The 14,865-nt window shown below is 39.3% G+C and overlaps 1 protein-coding gene across 2 annotated transcripts in view; it reads left to right on the forward strand.

The window, feature by feature from the left end:
• The window catches only part of mrpl13 (mitochondrial ribosomal protein L13), a 110,444-nt gene that overhangs the window by 4,666 nt on the left and 90,913 nt on the right, over positions 1–14,865 (forward strand). For both annotated transcript variants that reach the window (XM_059973117.1, XM_059973107.1), the window contains exon 2: positions 4,734–4,857. In XM_059973117.1, coding sequence (XP_059829100.1) covers positions 4,734–4,857 — 124 coding nt within the window. The remainder of the gene's footprint in view (positions 1–4,733; positions 4,858–14,865) is intronic.

The raw sequence follows: 14,865 nt of genomic DNA on the forward strand, positions 1-14,865 counted from the left end.
TGTCCTGTGTTTTATGCTTGGCACTGAACCACAATCAATTCTGGTCTGTTTCACATACTGGCAAAGAAGTGATTTGATAGGAATAAACATTTCATCAGGACTGGAAAGGGGCGGGGGGGGGGGGGAGAAGCCAGAATAAGAAGGTGGGGAAGGAATACAAGCTGATAAGCAATAGGTGAGACCAAGTGAGGGAGAAGATGGTTGGACGGGGAGGGAGGGAATGAAATGAGAGCTGAGGGGCGATAGGTGGAAGAGGTGAAGGGCTGCAGAAGAAGGAATCCTATAGGAGAGGAGAGTGGATCATGGGAGAAAGGAAAGGAGGGGCACCAGAAGGAGCTGCTGGACTGGTAAAGAGAAGAGAAAGGGGTAAGGGGGGGAGCCAGAATATGTGAAATTATCCATTTATAGAGTGAAAATAAAAAGGCCTAAATGGGGAGTGATACGGGAGGATCAAGTATCCTAATGCTTGATTCACTGAACCCTGTTATGCAGCTATAGCAAGTAATCAAGAAAGCTAACAGAATGTTTTCATTATCATAAGAGAGGCTGAGTGCACAAATTGGGAAGCTATGTTTTAAGAAGGGTGCAATGGAGAGACCAGGTCAGGAGCACAGTGTGCATTATTCGGTTCCTTGTACAAGGGAGGATGTAAATGCATTGGAAGCAATTCCAGAACGTTTACAAGACTTTTATGTGAATTTCATGGGTTTTCATATCAGGAAAGTTGAACAGATTAGGCTTGTATCTACTGTAGTAGGAGAAAAGAGTTTACAGGTTACTTGTTATAGCATAAAACAAAGAGTTCTTGTTAGGGTGGATGGAAAGAGGATGTTTTGTGTGGGAGAATCTAGATCTGGCAGTTATTGTATTTAGACAGATGAGGTCATTTTTGTTCCTTTCCATGGGCCATGAGTCTTTGTACCTTTATTCCTCAAAGTATAATGGAAGCTGAGTCTTTGCCAATGAAGAATTTATTCACTGCAAAGGAAGAAAGGTTGCTGTGGAGTCGGACTACAGGCACAGCAGCTGTGACTTTACTAAACAGTGCAGCAGGCTTGAGGGGCTAAGTGAAGCATTAGTATATTCAAAGGTAGGATGAGGAAGGGAAAAGAAAGAATAGGAGGGATGAAAGGAAGAAAGCTTTTGGAAAGTAAGGCATCTGCAGTGAAACAGTGTGTAATAGGACTGCACAGACAAACCAGCCACATGGGAGTGGTCTTGCTCATGTGTTTTGTATCTTAGGGTAAAGAGAGAGCACTTTCCCACTCTTGTTTCAAATAGTAGCCTTGAAAAGAGCAGAGATGGTTCTGCCTTAACTTCTTATCCCAAACAAGACACACATGAGAGTGCAGCACTTCCTCTGTATTACACTGAAATGCCAGCCTTTCTCTAATTTTGAGATGAAAAGTGAGAGCTGACACCTAGGTTATTTTTGAGCCTTGGGGAAGGAGGGAGACAAGATGCTTGTGTGTTGTGTCAAAAGATGTTTGGAACCTAGAGAGGGTGTTTTGAATAAGTGAGGGAAAAATTCAGGATGAAAGAAATTGTCCGGTCCTACTGATTAATTTAATTTTTATATATATTTACAGCAATTTATAGTTTTATGTATTGCTCTTTACTATTGCTGTGGAACAACAAATTTCACAACATATGTCAGTGATATTAAACCTCATTCTGATTCTGTGGGAAATTATGAAATAACTGAAACCAAAACTGGAAAATACAGGGAATAGTAGGGGAAGAGAAGGTAGGGTACTCTTGAAGAGAGGGAGAGTGGGTGAGGATGCAACTCAGTTGCACATATTGCAAATACATTGGATTTCAGTTAATTGGGACAATTCTTAAAGAACAAAAATTAATTGAACAAATAGCCGGGATGCCCTTCGTTTATTTTGGTTACTATTCCACTTAATTGGACCAGGAGGCTGTTGCAGAAGTTTCTAACTAGCATCAGTCATGTGCACTCATGTGGCTGCTCAATGCTATACCGTACTAGACTGAATAATTTTTAAATAACTTGAGTTGCACGTGTTTCTGTTCAAAAAGCAGTGATTTTTGTCACTGACAGTTGCCGAGAAGTAAGCAGCAAAACAATTCAGAACTGTTTTGCTCTCTGCGGTTTCACGCATTCAGACTTGGAGATGCCAGAAACAACTAGGAGTGAAAATGAAATGATTTCACTACTTCACCTTAAGAACTATGAAGAATTTGAAGGTTTCAACAATCATCTTAAATGTTACAATGAAAACGAAGATTTGGAGAATGCTTTTGTCAAACACATTGTATGAAGGCAGTCCATTATCTGCACCACCTGTCTGTGCTGATACATTTACACCGAGCAAAAGAACATGGCAGTCTACACTGCAGATGACTTCCTCCATTGATAACTATTAGGAACTACAGTTTTATAGTACTGTAGTAGTATTATTGTCCTAATTTGTTATGTATTTCATGTAAATACATAATTTGTTACTAAGTTAAATGATAGTTTGTCTTTTTTATACATTTTTGACTATTACCATGAAACTTATGCTAATTTAGCCAAAATGTGCTGGGGTGGATGTATCCCAGTCAACCAGAATACACTGTGTTATCAATATTTACCAGAAATTTATGGTGGTTCCTTGCTACTTGAATTTTTTTGTGCCCTGTACATCCTCATCCAAGTTGTTGATATAGATGACAAACTATAATTACCTGGCACCAGTTGATGCTGCATTGTGCCATTCTACCTTGGCTGTTTTGAACATTTTAGCTACATTGCCCCATCATGTTATTTGACCAAATGTGATTTGCAACAGGTATTAGTATTTATCTTTGATGCACTATCGACTTTTGGGCTTCACAGGAACTGATGAAGTCACAATTATTAAAGTTCTACCACGAGTCATAGTTCTGCAGTCCAAAAAATATCTTTCCATCGTCTGTCTTTGCTTCCTACCATCAAGCCAACAGTGTGTTCAATTAGCTGGTTCTCGTTGGGTCCTGTGCAACTTCTGTCGGGAGTTTTTATTTAAATATTGCAGCAATGACACTAGTAATCAACAAAGCGAATCACAGAACAAAACCCATTGTGTATTAAGAGTAAAATCTTTTAAATTGGGTGATATTTTAATCAATGAATCATAAGGTTTAACAGTACCAGAAATGACTTGATATTCTACAGCGCTGAACTTGAGGATTAAAAAAATACTGCAGGTGCTGGAAATCTGAAGTGAAAACAGAAACTGCTGAATAGACTTGACAGATCAGACATCATCTGTGAAGGGAAAAGAAATAAAGTTAGCGTTTCAGCTTGGAGACCCTTCACCCGGCTGAGGTTGTAAAGGATCTCTCACCTGAAATTTAAACTTACTTTCTTCCCACAAATTTCACTGTTTCTGGCAATTTCTGTTCTTTGTTCAGATTTCCAGTGTCTGCTGCAGGCTTTTTGACCTTCATCCTCAGTGGAAGTTCTATCTTACATTTACTGGTGCACTATGTATTATAAATGGTGACCCCACAGCTTGTAAGTATGTCTTATGGTATGCTTCAAGAGATAAGACTTAAAGATTTGAGCTGAGATTTCCTGTTTGGCTGTTGAAGGCAGAAACACCAAAGGTCAAGTGATTGAACATGGAATCAAAGAGCCAAAAATGAAGGAACACAGAATTCTTGGAGAGCTGGAGGTTACAAAGATGGGAAGGAGTGATAAAAAGGGATTTGAAAACGTTGAGAATTTTTTAAATTGTAGTCTTAGTTAAGTGGGGATCAAAAACTGGCAGAGTTATATGCTTTATAAAAAGGGGTAAAGCACTAACTCAAGTAAAACATTATTTCCTGAAATTCTGTCCTTTTGGACATTGCCAGGTCTCAGTTAAATTCATCATTGTTTAGTGGAATAATACAACAAATTCCAACAGATTCTGTTCCAAAATTCAAAGCAGTGTCATTGGCTCTGTGTATCTACCATAATGTTTTTAGCTTTAAAATTGTATCATCAATCACTTATTGCGCAGAGCTCTTGTTTATAGTATATGGTGACCCTGATTATCTTGAGGAGGATGTTTTAAGATATCAAACAGTTCTGATCTAGGGTTGGAAGCGTTTATGTAAGTGTTGATTTACAGGGGAGCAGAAAGGCCATTCAGATTATGCCCATGCTAGCTCTTTGAACATTGTAATTAATTCCACTTTACTGTTTTTATTCCATGGCTGTGCATATTTTTACATTTCCAAGTATTTGTCCAATTTTGTTTTGTAAGTTAGTATTGAATTTACTCCCACTGCACTCCCTGGCAGCATGTTCCAGATCACAACCATTCCCAAGTTTAAAAATAACATTCTTCTTATCTTCCCTCTTTTTTGCCAAATATCTTAAATGCGTGTTCACTGCTTCCTGATCCACTTGCCAATGAAAATATATTCTTCTTATTTATTCCATCCTAGCCTTTGAAAAGTCTATTAATATTTTTTTCTCTTAACCTTCTCTCGCCCAGAGAAAATAACCACAGCTTCTCCAGCACCTCCACAGTGTAGAAGTTGCTAAAATCAGGGGTTGTTCCCGTAAGTATTTGCACCTTCTTCAAAGAAATTTCCTGGTCCCATGAATCCGATGCAGTTCTCCAGCTGAGGCTGAATCAAAACTTTATATAACCTTCATTGAATAAATACTCTGCATAATTCTAAGATTACACTATGCAATATGGATTAATTTTTTATTCTCTTCTTAAATGGTTTTCTCCTTTTTTCAGCAATGGGCTTCTTTTTCAAGGATTTGGTATTTGATTGATGCCAAAATGCAGCCACCTGGAAAGATTGCAACTATGTGCTCCGTCAGACTGCAGGGGAAACATAAACCGATCTACCATGCACTGAGTGAGTATCCAGAACCCATTCCCTCTCTTAAGTGCAACACTTCACTTGCAACCTTAGCTTCCAGCAGACGCCGAAGGTAAATGGAATGGCTGTTGCACTCTGGTTGACCCTGTCAAGTGATAGCAGGCATCTGTGTTGTGGTTATGTTATTCCATCAAGTTATTACATTGCTTTTGTTATTTGAAGATTGGTAAAGCCATTCTAGAGTAAGTTTTACCTTTAGCTCAGAGTGAATTAAACAGAAAACATTTTGCCCAATTTGAATGTGCAGCTATTTTGTGACATATTGAATCCTTCTGTAAATAATGCCTCCAAGAAGACCACAGCCTTTTTGTGGTTTGAAGGCTTGCATGCCTCAATGACCCAGAGAGTTTTGCTGGCTGGAGTCAGAGCCTGTCACGTGTCAAACTGTAGAGGCCAGATTAAAAGTAGCCACCGGTCCTCCAGGTTCGGGGGTTCAGCTCAGAGCTAACAACCCTGACTGGTCAAAGAAAAATTTTGTGGAAACAAATGAAGAATCTTTCTACATCTGTGTGCAACAGTATTCCTGACTCTCCACCTGGGATCCTGAACCACATCTGGGGCACAATAGAGACAATGGCCAAGGACAAATAGAGATTGCTGCTCAAAATGTTAGCGATGACTTTGCTTGCAAAGTAAGAGAGGCTATAATTTCAAAATAATCTCTACGGACTGAGGCACTCAGATAACTCTTAAATCTCGTAAAGGATCCAAAGCTGCCACTTTAGCTATTGCCTCTGCTCTGATCATCTAAGAAGACAATTTCAGACTGGAATTTCTAAACCATAAAATTTAAAATTATGATTTTGTTTTTTTGATTAAAATTTCTGGTTAAGATGGTGCTACCGAATGTGTGTGACAGCTTCTTGGTAGTTAAAAAGCTAAGAAATCTGTCTTAAAAACAGCACTAAAAATACACTTCCTTAGGTAAATTGTGCAAAATTTTCACTGCAACATTGAAGGGGCAAGCAATGGCGAGGTGAGCTCGGGATGAACCAATGCAGATGGAGTTCCGATGTCTATACAACTGGCCAGGGTGCGAGGTTGAATTGCTCTGGGTGCCAGTCTGATTTGAAGAGCTTGAGAGTGGCTTCAGGTTGGATAACGAAATCTGGGCCCAGAACGAGTCGCTGGGCTTTTCACAGAAGCAGTGTGAGGTGCAAAGCGCAGTTTAGATGATTTAAACACCAACTCAGAATCCAAGCAAAAGCCGACTTTACTCGCTCTCGAGGATCTTCACTCCTCTCTCCAGGGCATGGAGCCTTTTGCTGTTCCATCAATTTAAACACCGACCGAGATAGACTGAAAAGACAGGGTACCGGTCAGGATGAGAGCTTATTTTGCTTGTTCTCCGTGATGGTTATCTCCATGGTGCTGAGGCTATGAAGACTGCCCCGGCTGCTGTGCTCAGTGCCCACTGATATGATGAACTGATAAGCCATGCTTTGGGCCTATTCCGGGTTGTTCAGAAGTGAGGACTCGTATTTGGTTCAGAATGCTGTTGTTCCCTACAATTGTTTGCATGACTTGGTATTTTTTTTTAATTTTTTTCTCTTGCGCATCGAGTGTTGGTCTTTTGTTTTTATTCTTTTATTTAAATTGTGTTCTTTTGGGTTCATTGTTTTGCGGCTATCTGTGAGCAAGCAAATCTCAAGGTTGTGTAATCTGTATATTCCTTGTTAATAAATATATGTACCTCAATTGAATTTGTGGAATTCACTGGGGAATGGGGAAACTTTTAGAATCCAGAAATGAACCAAGGAAAGAAAATCAAACAATAAGAGTAGATTAGTGGGGGAGAAAAAAAGATTGCAATAAATAATACAGATTTCTGTTGCTAAGTATAAAGGAAAATAGTGAATGTGGATGACAGTCATTTGTAGACTGCTACATGAGAAATTATAATAGGGAATAAGGGAAAGAAAGAGAAATTAAGTATTTTGCTTGTATTCTCTGAAGAATATGCAGAGATAATGCACAAGTATAGAATAACTTATAAAATCCAAGGATCTGTGTTTGGAAAAAGATTAGAAGTGAAGGAGTTAATGGAACTGTATGCCAATTAGTGCGAAGGCCCGTGTTATGGTCTTGGTGGAAATGGTGGACACACTAGCTGACATCTTCTGAAATATCATAGATTCTAGAATGATTGCCACAAAGTGGAATATGGCATAAATTATCCAATGAAAGAGAAGGAAAACTGAGATCTATAGACCAGTTTGTCCAACGTCCATGTTAGCAAAAACATTAGAATTTTTTGAAAGGTGCGACTCATATTAAATACACAGCAATGGAAGTAATATACTGGTATGATCAAAAGGCATGGATGCTACAGAGATCTGAAATGAGACTCCTGCTTTTCACAATCTGCTACCAGTGATTTGGCTAAGAGGATCAAGCAGAAACAGCATGTTAACTGATGAAAGTAGAACTAGGTGGCAGTGCAGGCTGTAAGAAAAATGCAGTGAAGCTTTACTGAATGGGCAAGAACACAGCCAATGGAATCTAACTGGAAAAGCTTACGTGCTTGGGTAGAAAAGAATACAAAGGCAGAATATTTTTTAAAATGGTACGAATACAAGACATTGATATTCAGAAGGGCATAGGTCATCTTTTACGTTAAAATGCGGGCTCAAGAAGCAATAAGGAAAGCAAATTGCAGTTTGGACTTCAAGAGGATTCGAGTACGAGAGACATCTTGCTCCAGACTTGTTCCTACCATGTAGAGCCTTGGTTATCTGGAATATCCTGGGCTGGTATAGGCCAAAGTCAGCATAGTTTCCTTAAGGGGAGATCTCATTTGACAAAGCTGTTGAGATTCTTTGAGGAAGTAACAAGGTACAAGATTGGTTAATATCATTTCCAATACTCAAGTGTAAAGGAGAATGAAATAATTGTACTCTGGATCCAATGTTGATCAGCCTTGCTGCTTTTGAGTCTGGTATGGATGCTACATAGTCCCCTTCCTGATGGATGTGGGACAAACAGTCCATGAACAGGGTGGGTGGGATCTATCATGATACTGCAGGCCTTTTCTCTGGCACCTTTCTGTATATATGTCACTTATGGCGAGTAGGTTGGTGCTAGTGATTCGTTAGGTAGTTTTGACTGCCTGTTTGAAAAGTCTTCCTGTCCACCACAGTATAGTTTTTGATGCAGCATGCTTTTACAGAAGTTGGTGAGTATTGACACATATTGTCCAGCTCTGTTCAGCCTCCTCAGAAAGTAGAGGCATTGGTGAACTCTCTTGATTGTGTGTGATGTGATCTGGGACTCATCCTACACAATGAAGATTGTGTTTGAGAGGCTGTGTGAAATGTCCCAGGAGTTTGAAACCGCTTGCAGTTCCACTGTGCTGCCGGATGTAAAGAGCGGTGGATGTGGTGCCAGTTTTCCTGAAGTCAATAACTACACCCTATCCTGGTTATATGCTTCTTCAGACTATGCGAATTCACAGTTATGTGAGAAACCTATTTCTACCAACGTCTCCTTATATGCATCCAAAACTCTCAGTTATGCGAGGAGCACTGCTTTCCCGCCAATACAAGTCACGTGAACACGTCTCACAGTCTCACTCCCGCCAGTCTCGCATTGGTTTTGGCGACGTGTGGATGTGCGATCTTGCGTTCTTAAACTTTTGTTGGTTTTACCTACGGTGCAGTGATTTTGTGCTTGAAATATATGCTTCCTAAGCGTCTGACGTCAAGTCCTGGACCATCAGCCAAGCGGCAGAGAACTGCTTTAACTCTTGAAAAAAAGTTGGAAATTATAAACAGCGCGGCATCAGCTGAAGGTAACGCAGCTCTGGGACGCTACTGCCGGGAACAAAATCCTGGGAACTTTGCACTGCTCGCAATATGCAGTGGCAGTCTGTATTTCCAGTATTTCTGTACTTCTGCACGTGGTGAAAGCTCTGCAGCTGGTGTAATAGTGAAGTATAGCCACAAGATGGTGACATGATTACATTTGGGAAGCTTATTGCTCTGTCAGGCTCTAAGATCACATCTTTAACATGCCGATTTCGTAAGTGTCTTATACTGTCTGTGAGATCTTCTCCTCACATTTTAATTCATCTTTGGAAATCTGCTTCTCATATATATTTTCTCCAATCCTGCTGAAGGGTTTCAGCCCAAAACATCACCTGTGCTCTTTTCTATGGATGCTGCCTGGCCTGCTGAGTTCCTCTAACATTTTGTGTGTGTGACTTGGATTCCCATCATCTGCCTGTTTGTTTCTCCAGCTGTGGCTTTTGTTCATCTCAGAGTAAAATCACCTCATCATTGACAGCATTCGGCTGGCTGGATTCTCAACCCTGGAATTTCCCAAACTTATCTCTTTTGCCTCTCTATAAAAAAAATCTCTTTCCATGGCTTATTGACTCCATAAAGTATTCCAGATCATGTTAAGGATGCTACATATAATAAACTTGTTCATTTTCATTTTCCTATAATTCCACTTGGATACTTTTAAGGAATAGGTTTTAGAAACTATTCCTGCAGCATTGGAAGCATTTAGTAATTCACGGGGTGTGATTCATTGTTTGGAATATTTCAGAATTTATCCCTCGTGATCTCTTTACAAACCTGAATGAGGTGCAGAGCTCCAGCTGTTTTTTTTTCTCTAAACAAGAATCACTTTGCAATTCAAACTCTTATTAATCAGCTGTTGGCTTCATTAACGAATCAGTCAACTGTGTACTACAGCACAGCAGCCATGCAAATGATCATTAGAATCAAGACCAGTGATTCTTCCAGAACAGCCACATGGGTTGTGATTCTTCCCCGGTTGTATGATTCAAAATCAAGCAAGCACCAGTTTGATATCATCATTCCCACTGCAGACACAAGAAACCATAGATGCTTAAATCTGAAGCAACAAACAATCTGCTGAAGGAACTCAGCAGATTGATTAGCATCTGTTGTTGCTGATATAGTGTTTCGACCATACTGTCAGTAGTGTGATTGGCCTGGCTGTCATGTAAAGGAACTTTGCAAAGCCCCTCAGCTCATGACTATGCAGGGAAAGACCATAAATGCTTCATGTACCTGTGAATACAAAATCACTCTTTTCTGCACTCACCAACTGGTGATTTGTGATGTAAGGATGTAACTCCCTCTTAAAATGTGAACCTGGCCAGTTAAATTTGCACCAACTTGGTTGCATATGGTGACCTTTAGAAGTTGTCATGTTAATTAGTGAGCATATGTGCCATGCAGAGAACCAGAAACAACAAGTGTTGGGGCTCGAGGGTTTTCTCAGCAAACTGTGTTGGCCAAAGGAAATCTTGTTTTGCTTAGAGGTGCTGACTCTTCAGGAGCAACAACTTTGTTAATCATGTAAATGAAAATCAGATTTATTATCACTGACTTAGTTGACGTAAGATTTGCTGCTTTGCAGCAATATAATGCAAAAGCATAAAATTTCTACAACTTACAAAAATAAATAATTACTGCCTAACAAATAGAATAACGAGGTAGTGTTACAAACATTTTGCTGGAGGAACTCAGCAGGTCATGTCACATCTGTGGGAGGAAAGGAAATGGTGATGTTTCTGGTCAAAACCTTGCATCCAGACTGCTGACTCATTGCCTCAACCAAAAGCATTGACAATTCTATACCTCCCACAGATCTTGCCCAACCCACTGAGTTCCTAAAGCGGATGGTTTGTTGCTTCAGGTTCCAGCATCTGCAGCCTCTTGTATCTATGGGTAGTGTTTGTGGACTGTTCAGAAATCTAATGGCAGAGGGAAAGAAGCTATTGCTATTTCAGAACTGTTGCGTGTACCTGGCTCCTCGATGGTAAAAGGCATCCCGGGTGGTGAGGGTCTTTAGATTGCCTCTTGAAGATATCCCTCTCAAGGCTGGAGAGGACTGTGCCTGTGACAATAAACATTTACAATAACAAAGTATCATGAGAACCAGATTGAAAGCAATCATTCATATAAACATGTACACCGCTCAAGAAAGCAAGACATCATATTGCACCATTGTACCTTCTTTTTGCAAATGTGTTATTGCTCCACAAGGTTTTCTGTAATGGTATCAACCCTGCTTTAAGCTGTTTTTGTCATGAGGAATTGCTTTTCCAAACATGCCTGGATTAAACTCAATAAATTGAAGTGTTGCTTTTGGGAGATCGAATGTAAAGTGGAAGTACACAGTCAATGCCAGGACTTTTTAACAGCATTGGTGTATGGAGGATCTTGGGGTCCAAGTCCATGGTCTCTGGAGGTGACTGTATAAATTGATAGGGTGTTAAAGAAGGTGGAAAGTATGCTCACCTTTATTAGTCAAGGTGTTGAGTTCAAGAGTCTGGATAAAATGCTGAAGCTTTATAAAACATTGGTTAGGCCACATCTGGAGTACTGCATTCAATGCTGGTTATCCTGTTATAGGAAGAATTTGGAGGCTTTGGGGATGGTGCAGTAAAGGTTAATCAGGATGCTGCCTGGATTAGAGTATATGAGCTATAAGCAGAAGTTAGACAAATTAGGGTTGTTTTCTCTGAGCCTTGGAGGCTGACAGAAGACCTGACAAAAGTTCATAAAGAACTTAGATAGTCAGTATATTTTTCCAGGGTCAGATATTAGAGAGCATGCACTTAAGGGGGAAAGTTCAAAGGAGATGTTTAGAGCAAATTTTGTACAGGGTGGTAGGTGGCAGGAATGCACTGCCAGAAGTGGTGGTGGAGGCAGGTGTGATGCAGCATTTAAAAGGCACACAAATAAACAGAATGGAGCGGTATGGACTATGTGTAGGCAGAAGAGATTAGCTTAAATAGGTGTTATTAGCTTAATGAGTTCAACAGAACAGAACTCTGTTCAACAGGCTATGGGGCAAGTGTTTGTTTTGTGCTTTTCAACGTTCTATGTTCTAACTGAAATTATACAGAAAGTTAATTCAATATTTTGCTTGCATATGTGAGTTCTTTTGCTGTTTTTGCATTTAGTATTATTATTTTGAAATTTCCTTTTCATGCCTTGCTTTAAATAAAGCCATTGTGGTCTGTTCTTCAATGGTTCAAACTTTGCTTTGTGATTTCCTACTATCAGCAGCCATTAAATCAAACTAAAGAGTCCCAGAGGAAATGATGAGTGCTCCAGGAGAAAATAACCTTTTTGCCTCTTCTTAGGTAAGGGCAAAATTAGAAAGTAATTTCACCAGCACCACAGAAGTCCTGTAGAAATCACTGTTGTGTATCCCAAGCACACACACTTTGAGCATTTAAGAAATACCTGACAACTAAATTATACCCTGGAAGTTTTATTTTATCGTTGGATATTCTTTATACATTTTGGCTTTGTTAATTTCTTCAACAGTTGTAAACTTAATAATGGACTGCATTTATTTTATTCAAAATACAACATTTGATCACCAACTTTTATTTTGTCAGCTTCGATGGTGGATTTCCAGATGGTTTCAATATTTTGGTTAAAAGCCTGAACAGATAAGGTTCAAATAGTCTTAAGTGCATGGTACAGAGAGTCTCCAGGCTAAAGCATTACTGATACACTCAGTGGCCATTTTATTAGGTACATCTGTGCACCTGCTCGTTACTGCAAATATCTATCATCCAATCAGGGCAGCAGCTCAATGCATAAAAACAGATAGGGTTAGGAAGTTCTGTTGTACAAACCAAGCATCAGACTAGGGAAGAAATGCAATCTAAATGACTTCAACCATGGAATGATTGTTGGTTCCAGACAGGGTGGTTTGAGTATCTCAGAAACTGCTGATCTCCTGAAATTTTCCTGCTCAACAGTCCTTGGAGTTTACAGAGAATACTGTGATTTAAAAAAAAATCAAGTGAGTGGCAGTTCTGTGAGCAAAAATAATTTATTAATGAGAAAGGACAGAGGAGAATGGCCAGACTGCTACATGCTGACAGGAAGGCGGCAGTAACTCAGTAACGCATCACCACAGTGGCGTGCAGAGGAGCATCTCTGAATGCACAACACATCGAACCTTAAAGTGGATGGGCTACGGCTGCGGAAGACCACACCAGGTTCCACTCATGTTCCTAATAAAGTCAACACTCAGTGTTGTATAAACTTAATACAGAATGTACACTCAGATTGCTTTTTCTGCCCATTTCTCTTTGTAATTCCATTTAACCATCACTGCTCTGCCGAGTTCTGCGTTTGTCTATATTCAGTACGCAGATCAAGTATTCGAAATTATTTCCTCTCATTGTTCCTTTGTTTCTTTATTTTAGGAATATGTTTGTCATACAACATTGAAATTTATTTATTTTTTCATTTTTATTTATTGAGATACAGCGTGGATTAGGCCCTTTGAGCCATACTGTCCAACAATCCCCCAACTTAATCCCAGCCTAATCATGGGACAATTTACAATGATCAATTAACCTACAAATCAGTAAGTCTTTGTACTGTGGGAGGAAACTAGAGCACCAGAGGAAATCTGTGCGAATGGGGAAAGCATACAGACTCCTTGCAGACAGTGGCGGGAATTGAACCAGGTTCGCCTGTACTGTAAAATGTTGTGCTAATCACTATGCTACCCAATTAATTATTATAATATTTGGTTGCTTTTAAATGTATAGTTCCCAGCAGTTGAGATAATTTTAGATTTAATTAATTTGAGAAATGTTCCAATGGTGATTTCAGTACAAAATTTTTTTAAAAAAGTTAACTGCCACAGTAATGCTAGATTGGTAGATCGTGAATATGAGTCGCATTCCTGAAGCTAAATGTTAAAAATTTGTTTTTTTTTTAGTTATTCCCTTATTCACCTTCTCAATCTATTCAACAGGTTATAGTTTAAAATTCATTCATGATGGATTACTGCAAGAAAGCAAATGAAGGAATGTCAAGTAGTTCTTGAAAGCAGCCAGAGACTTTATTTCCCACGAAGAATTATATACTGTAACCTCAAGGCTTTACTATTTAACTCTGATCATCTTTCATATGTAATGAAATTAACTGTTTGCTAGGGATAGCAAACTTATTCAAACTTTAGAGCTGATGTGTAACTTTAGTAGGTCAAATATGCAGCAGGTATCAAATCTCAAGTAGTCCTGAGTTGTAATTAGGAAAAGGGATGTTAGAGCAGTGCCGATACGCAGTCAGTAGATAGCGCAAACGCACTGCTAAACACATCTGCCAGTGAAAGGTTATACCTTCTACAAAATTATTATTCCTGTTGCATCTCACTGTTGGGAGAATACATAGTGATGTCAGTAATCTGATTACATCCAAGTCCTCTGGGTTTCTTTCATATACATCTCAGTCTAATTGAGAGATTGTCAACACATGGCCATAATTATTGAATCTGAAGGTCTGTGGGATTCCATTTATTAAAGGCTGCTCGATATGCCATTCAGTATGATTGATTTCGCTAAACATTTGAGTAGAATTCTGTTTCCACTTGAACAAAGATTCTGTGTTCTCAAAGAATTTTTGCTGCTTGCATTCATTTTGAGCATCTCCTCCTGTGAAATACAAGACTGTGACTGCAATCTGATAGGCAGCGATCTACAGAGACATTCACTTGATTTGACAAGGTGGGAGAGGGCAACTCCCTCTGGCTTCTTGTAAATTTAACAGAAAGGCATTGCCAAAGCTATTTGCTTGTGAAAATTTGACAATCCAAGAAAAATATCCTCTCAATTATATTGCTCCCACAAGGTGGACACGTTACTATTTCCACGTGGCAGTGAGCTATATTTACAATAACTTCACTCGCCCCATCACTGAACCGTTCCCACAACCCATGGACACACTTTCAAATACTCTTCATCTCATGTTCTCAATATTTATTCCTTATTATTTTTATTATTATTATTTCTTTTGTATTTGCACAGTTGTCTTTTGCAGATTGATGGTTTGTCCATCATGTTAGGCACGGTCTTTCATTGATTCTTATATGTTTCTTGGATTTGCTGAGTAAGCCCACAAGAAACAGGGTTTTATATGGTGACATAAAGATGCTTTGATAATAAATTTACTTTGAACTTTGAGCATA

Source organism: Hypanus sabinus, chromosome 1, assembly GCF_030144855.1.
Source record: "Hypanus sabinus isolate sHypSab1 chromosome 1, sHypSab1.hap1, whole genome shotgun sequence".
Taxonomy (NCBI): domain Eukaryota; kingdom Metazoa; phylum Chordata; class Chondrichthyes; order Myliobatiformes; family Dasyatidae; genus Hypanus; species Hypanus sabinus.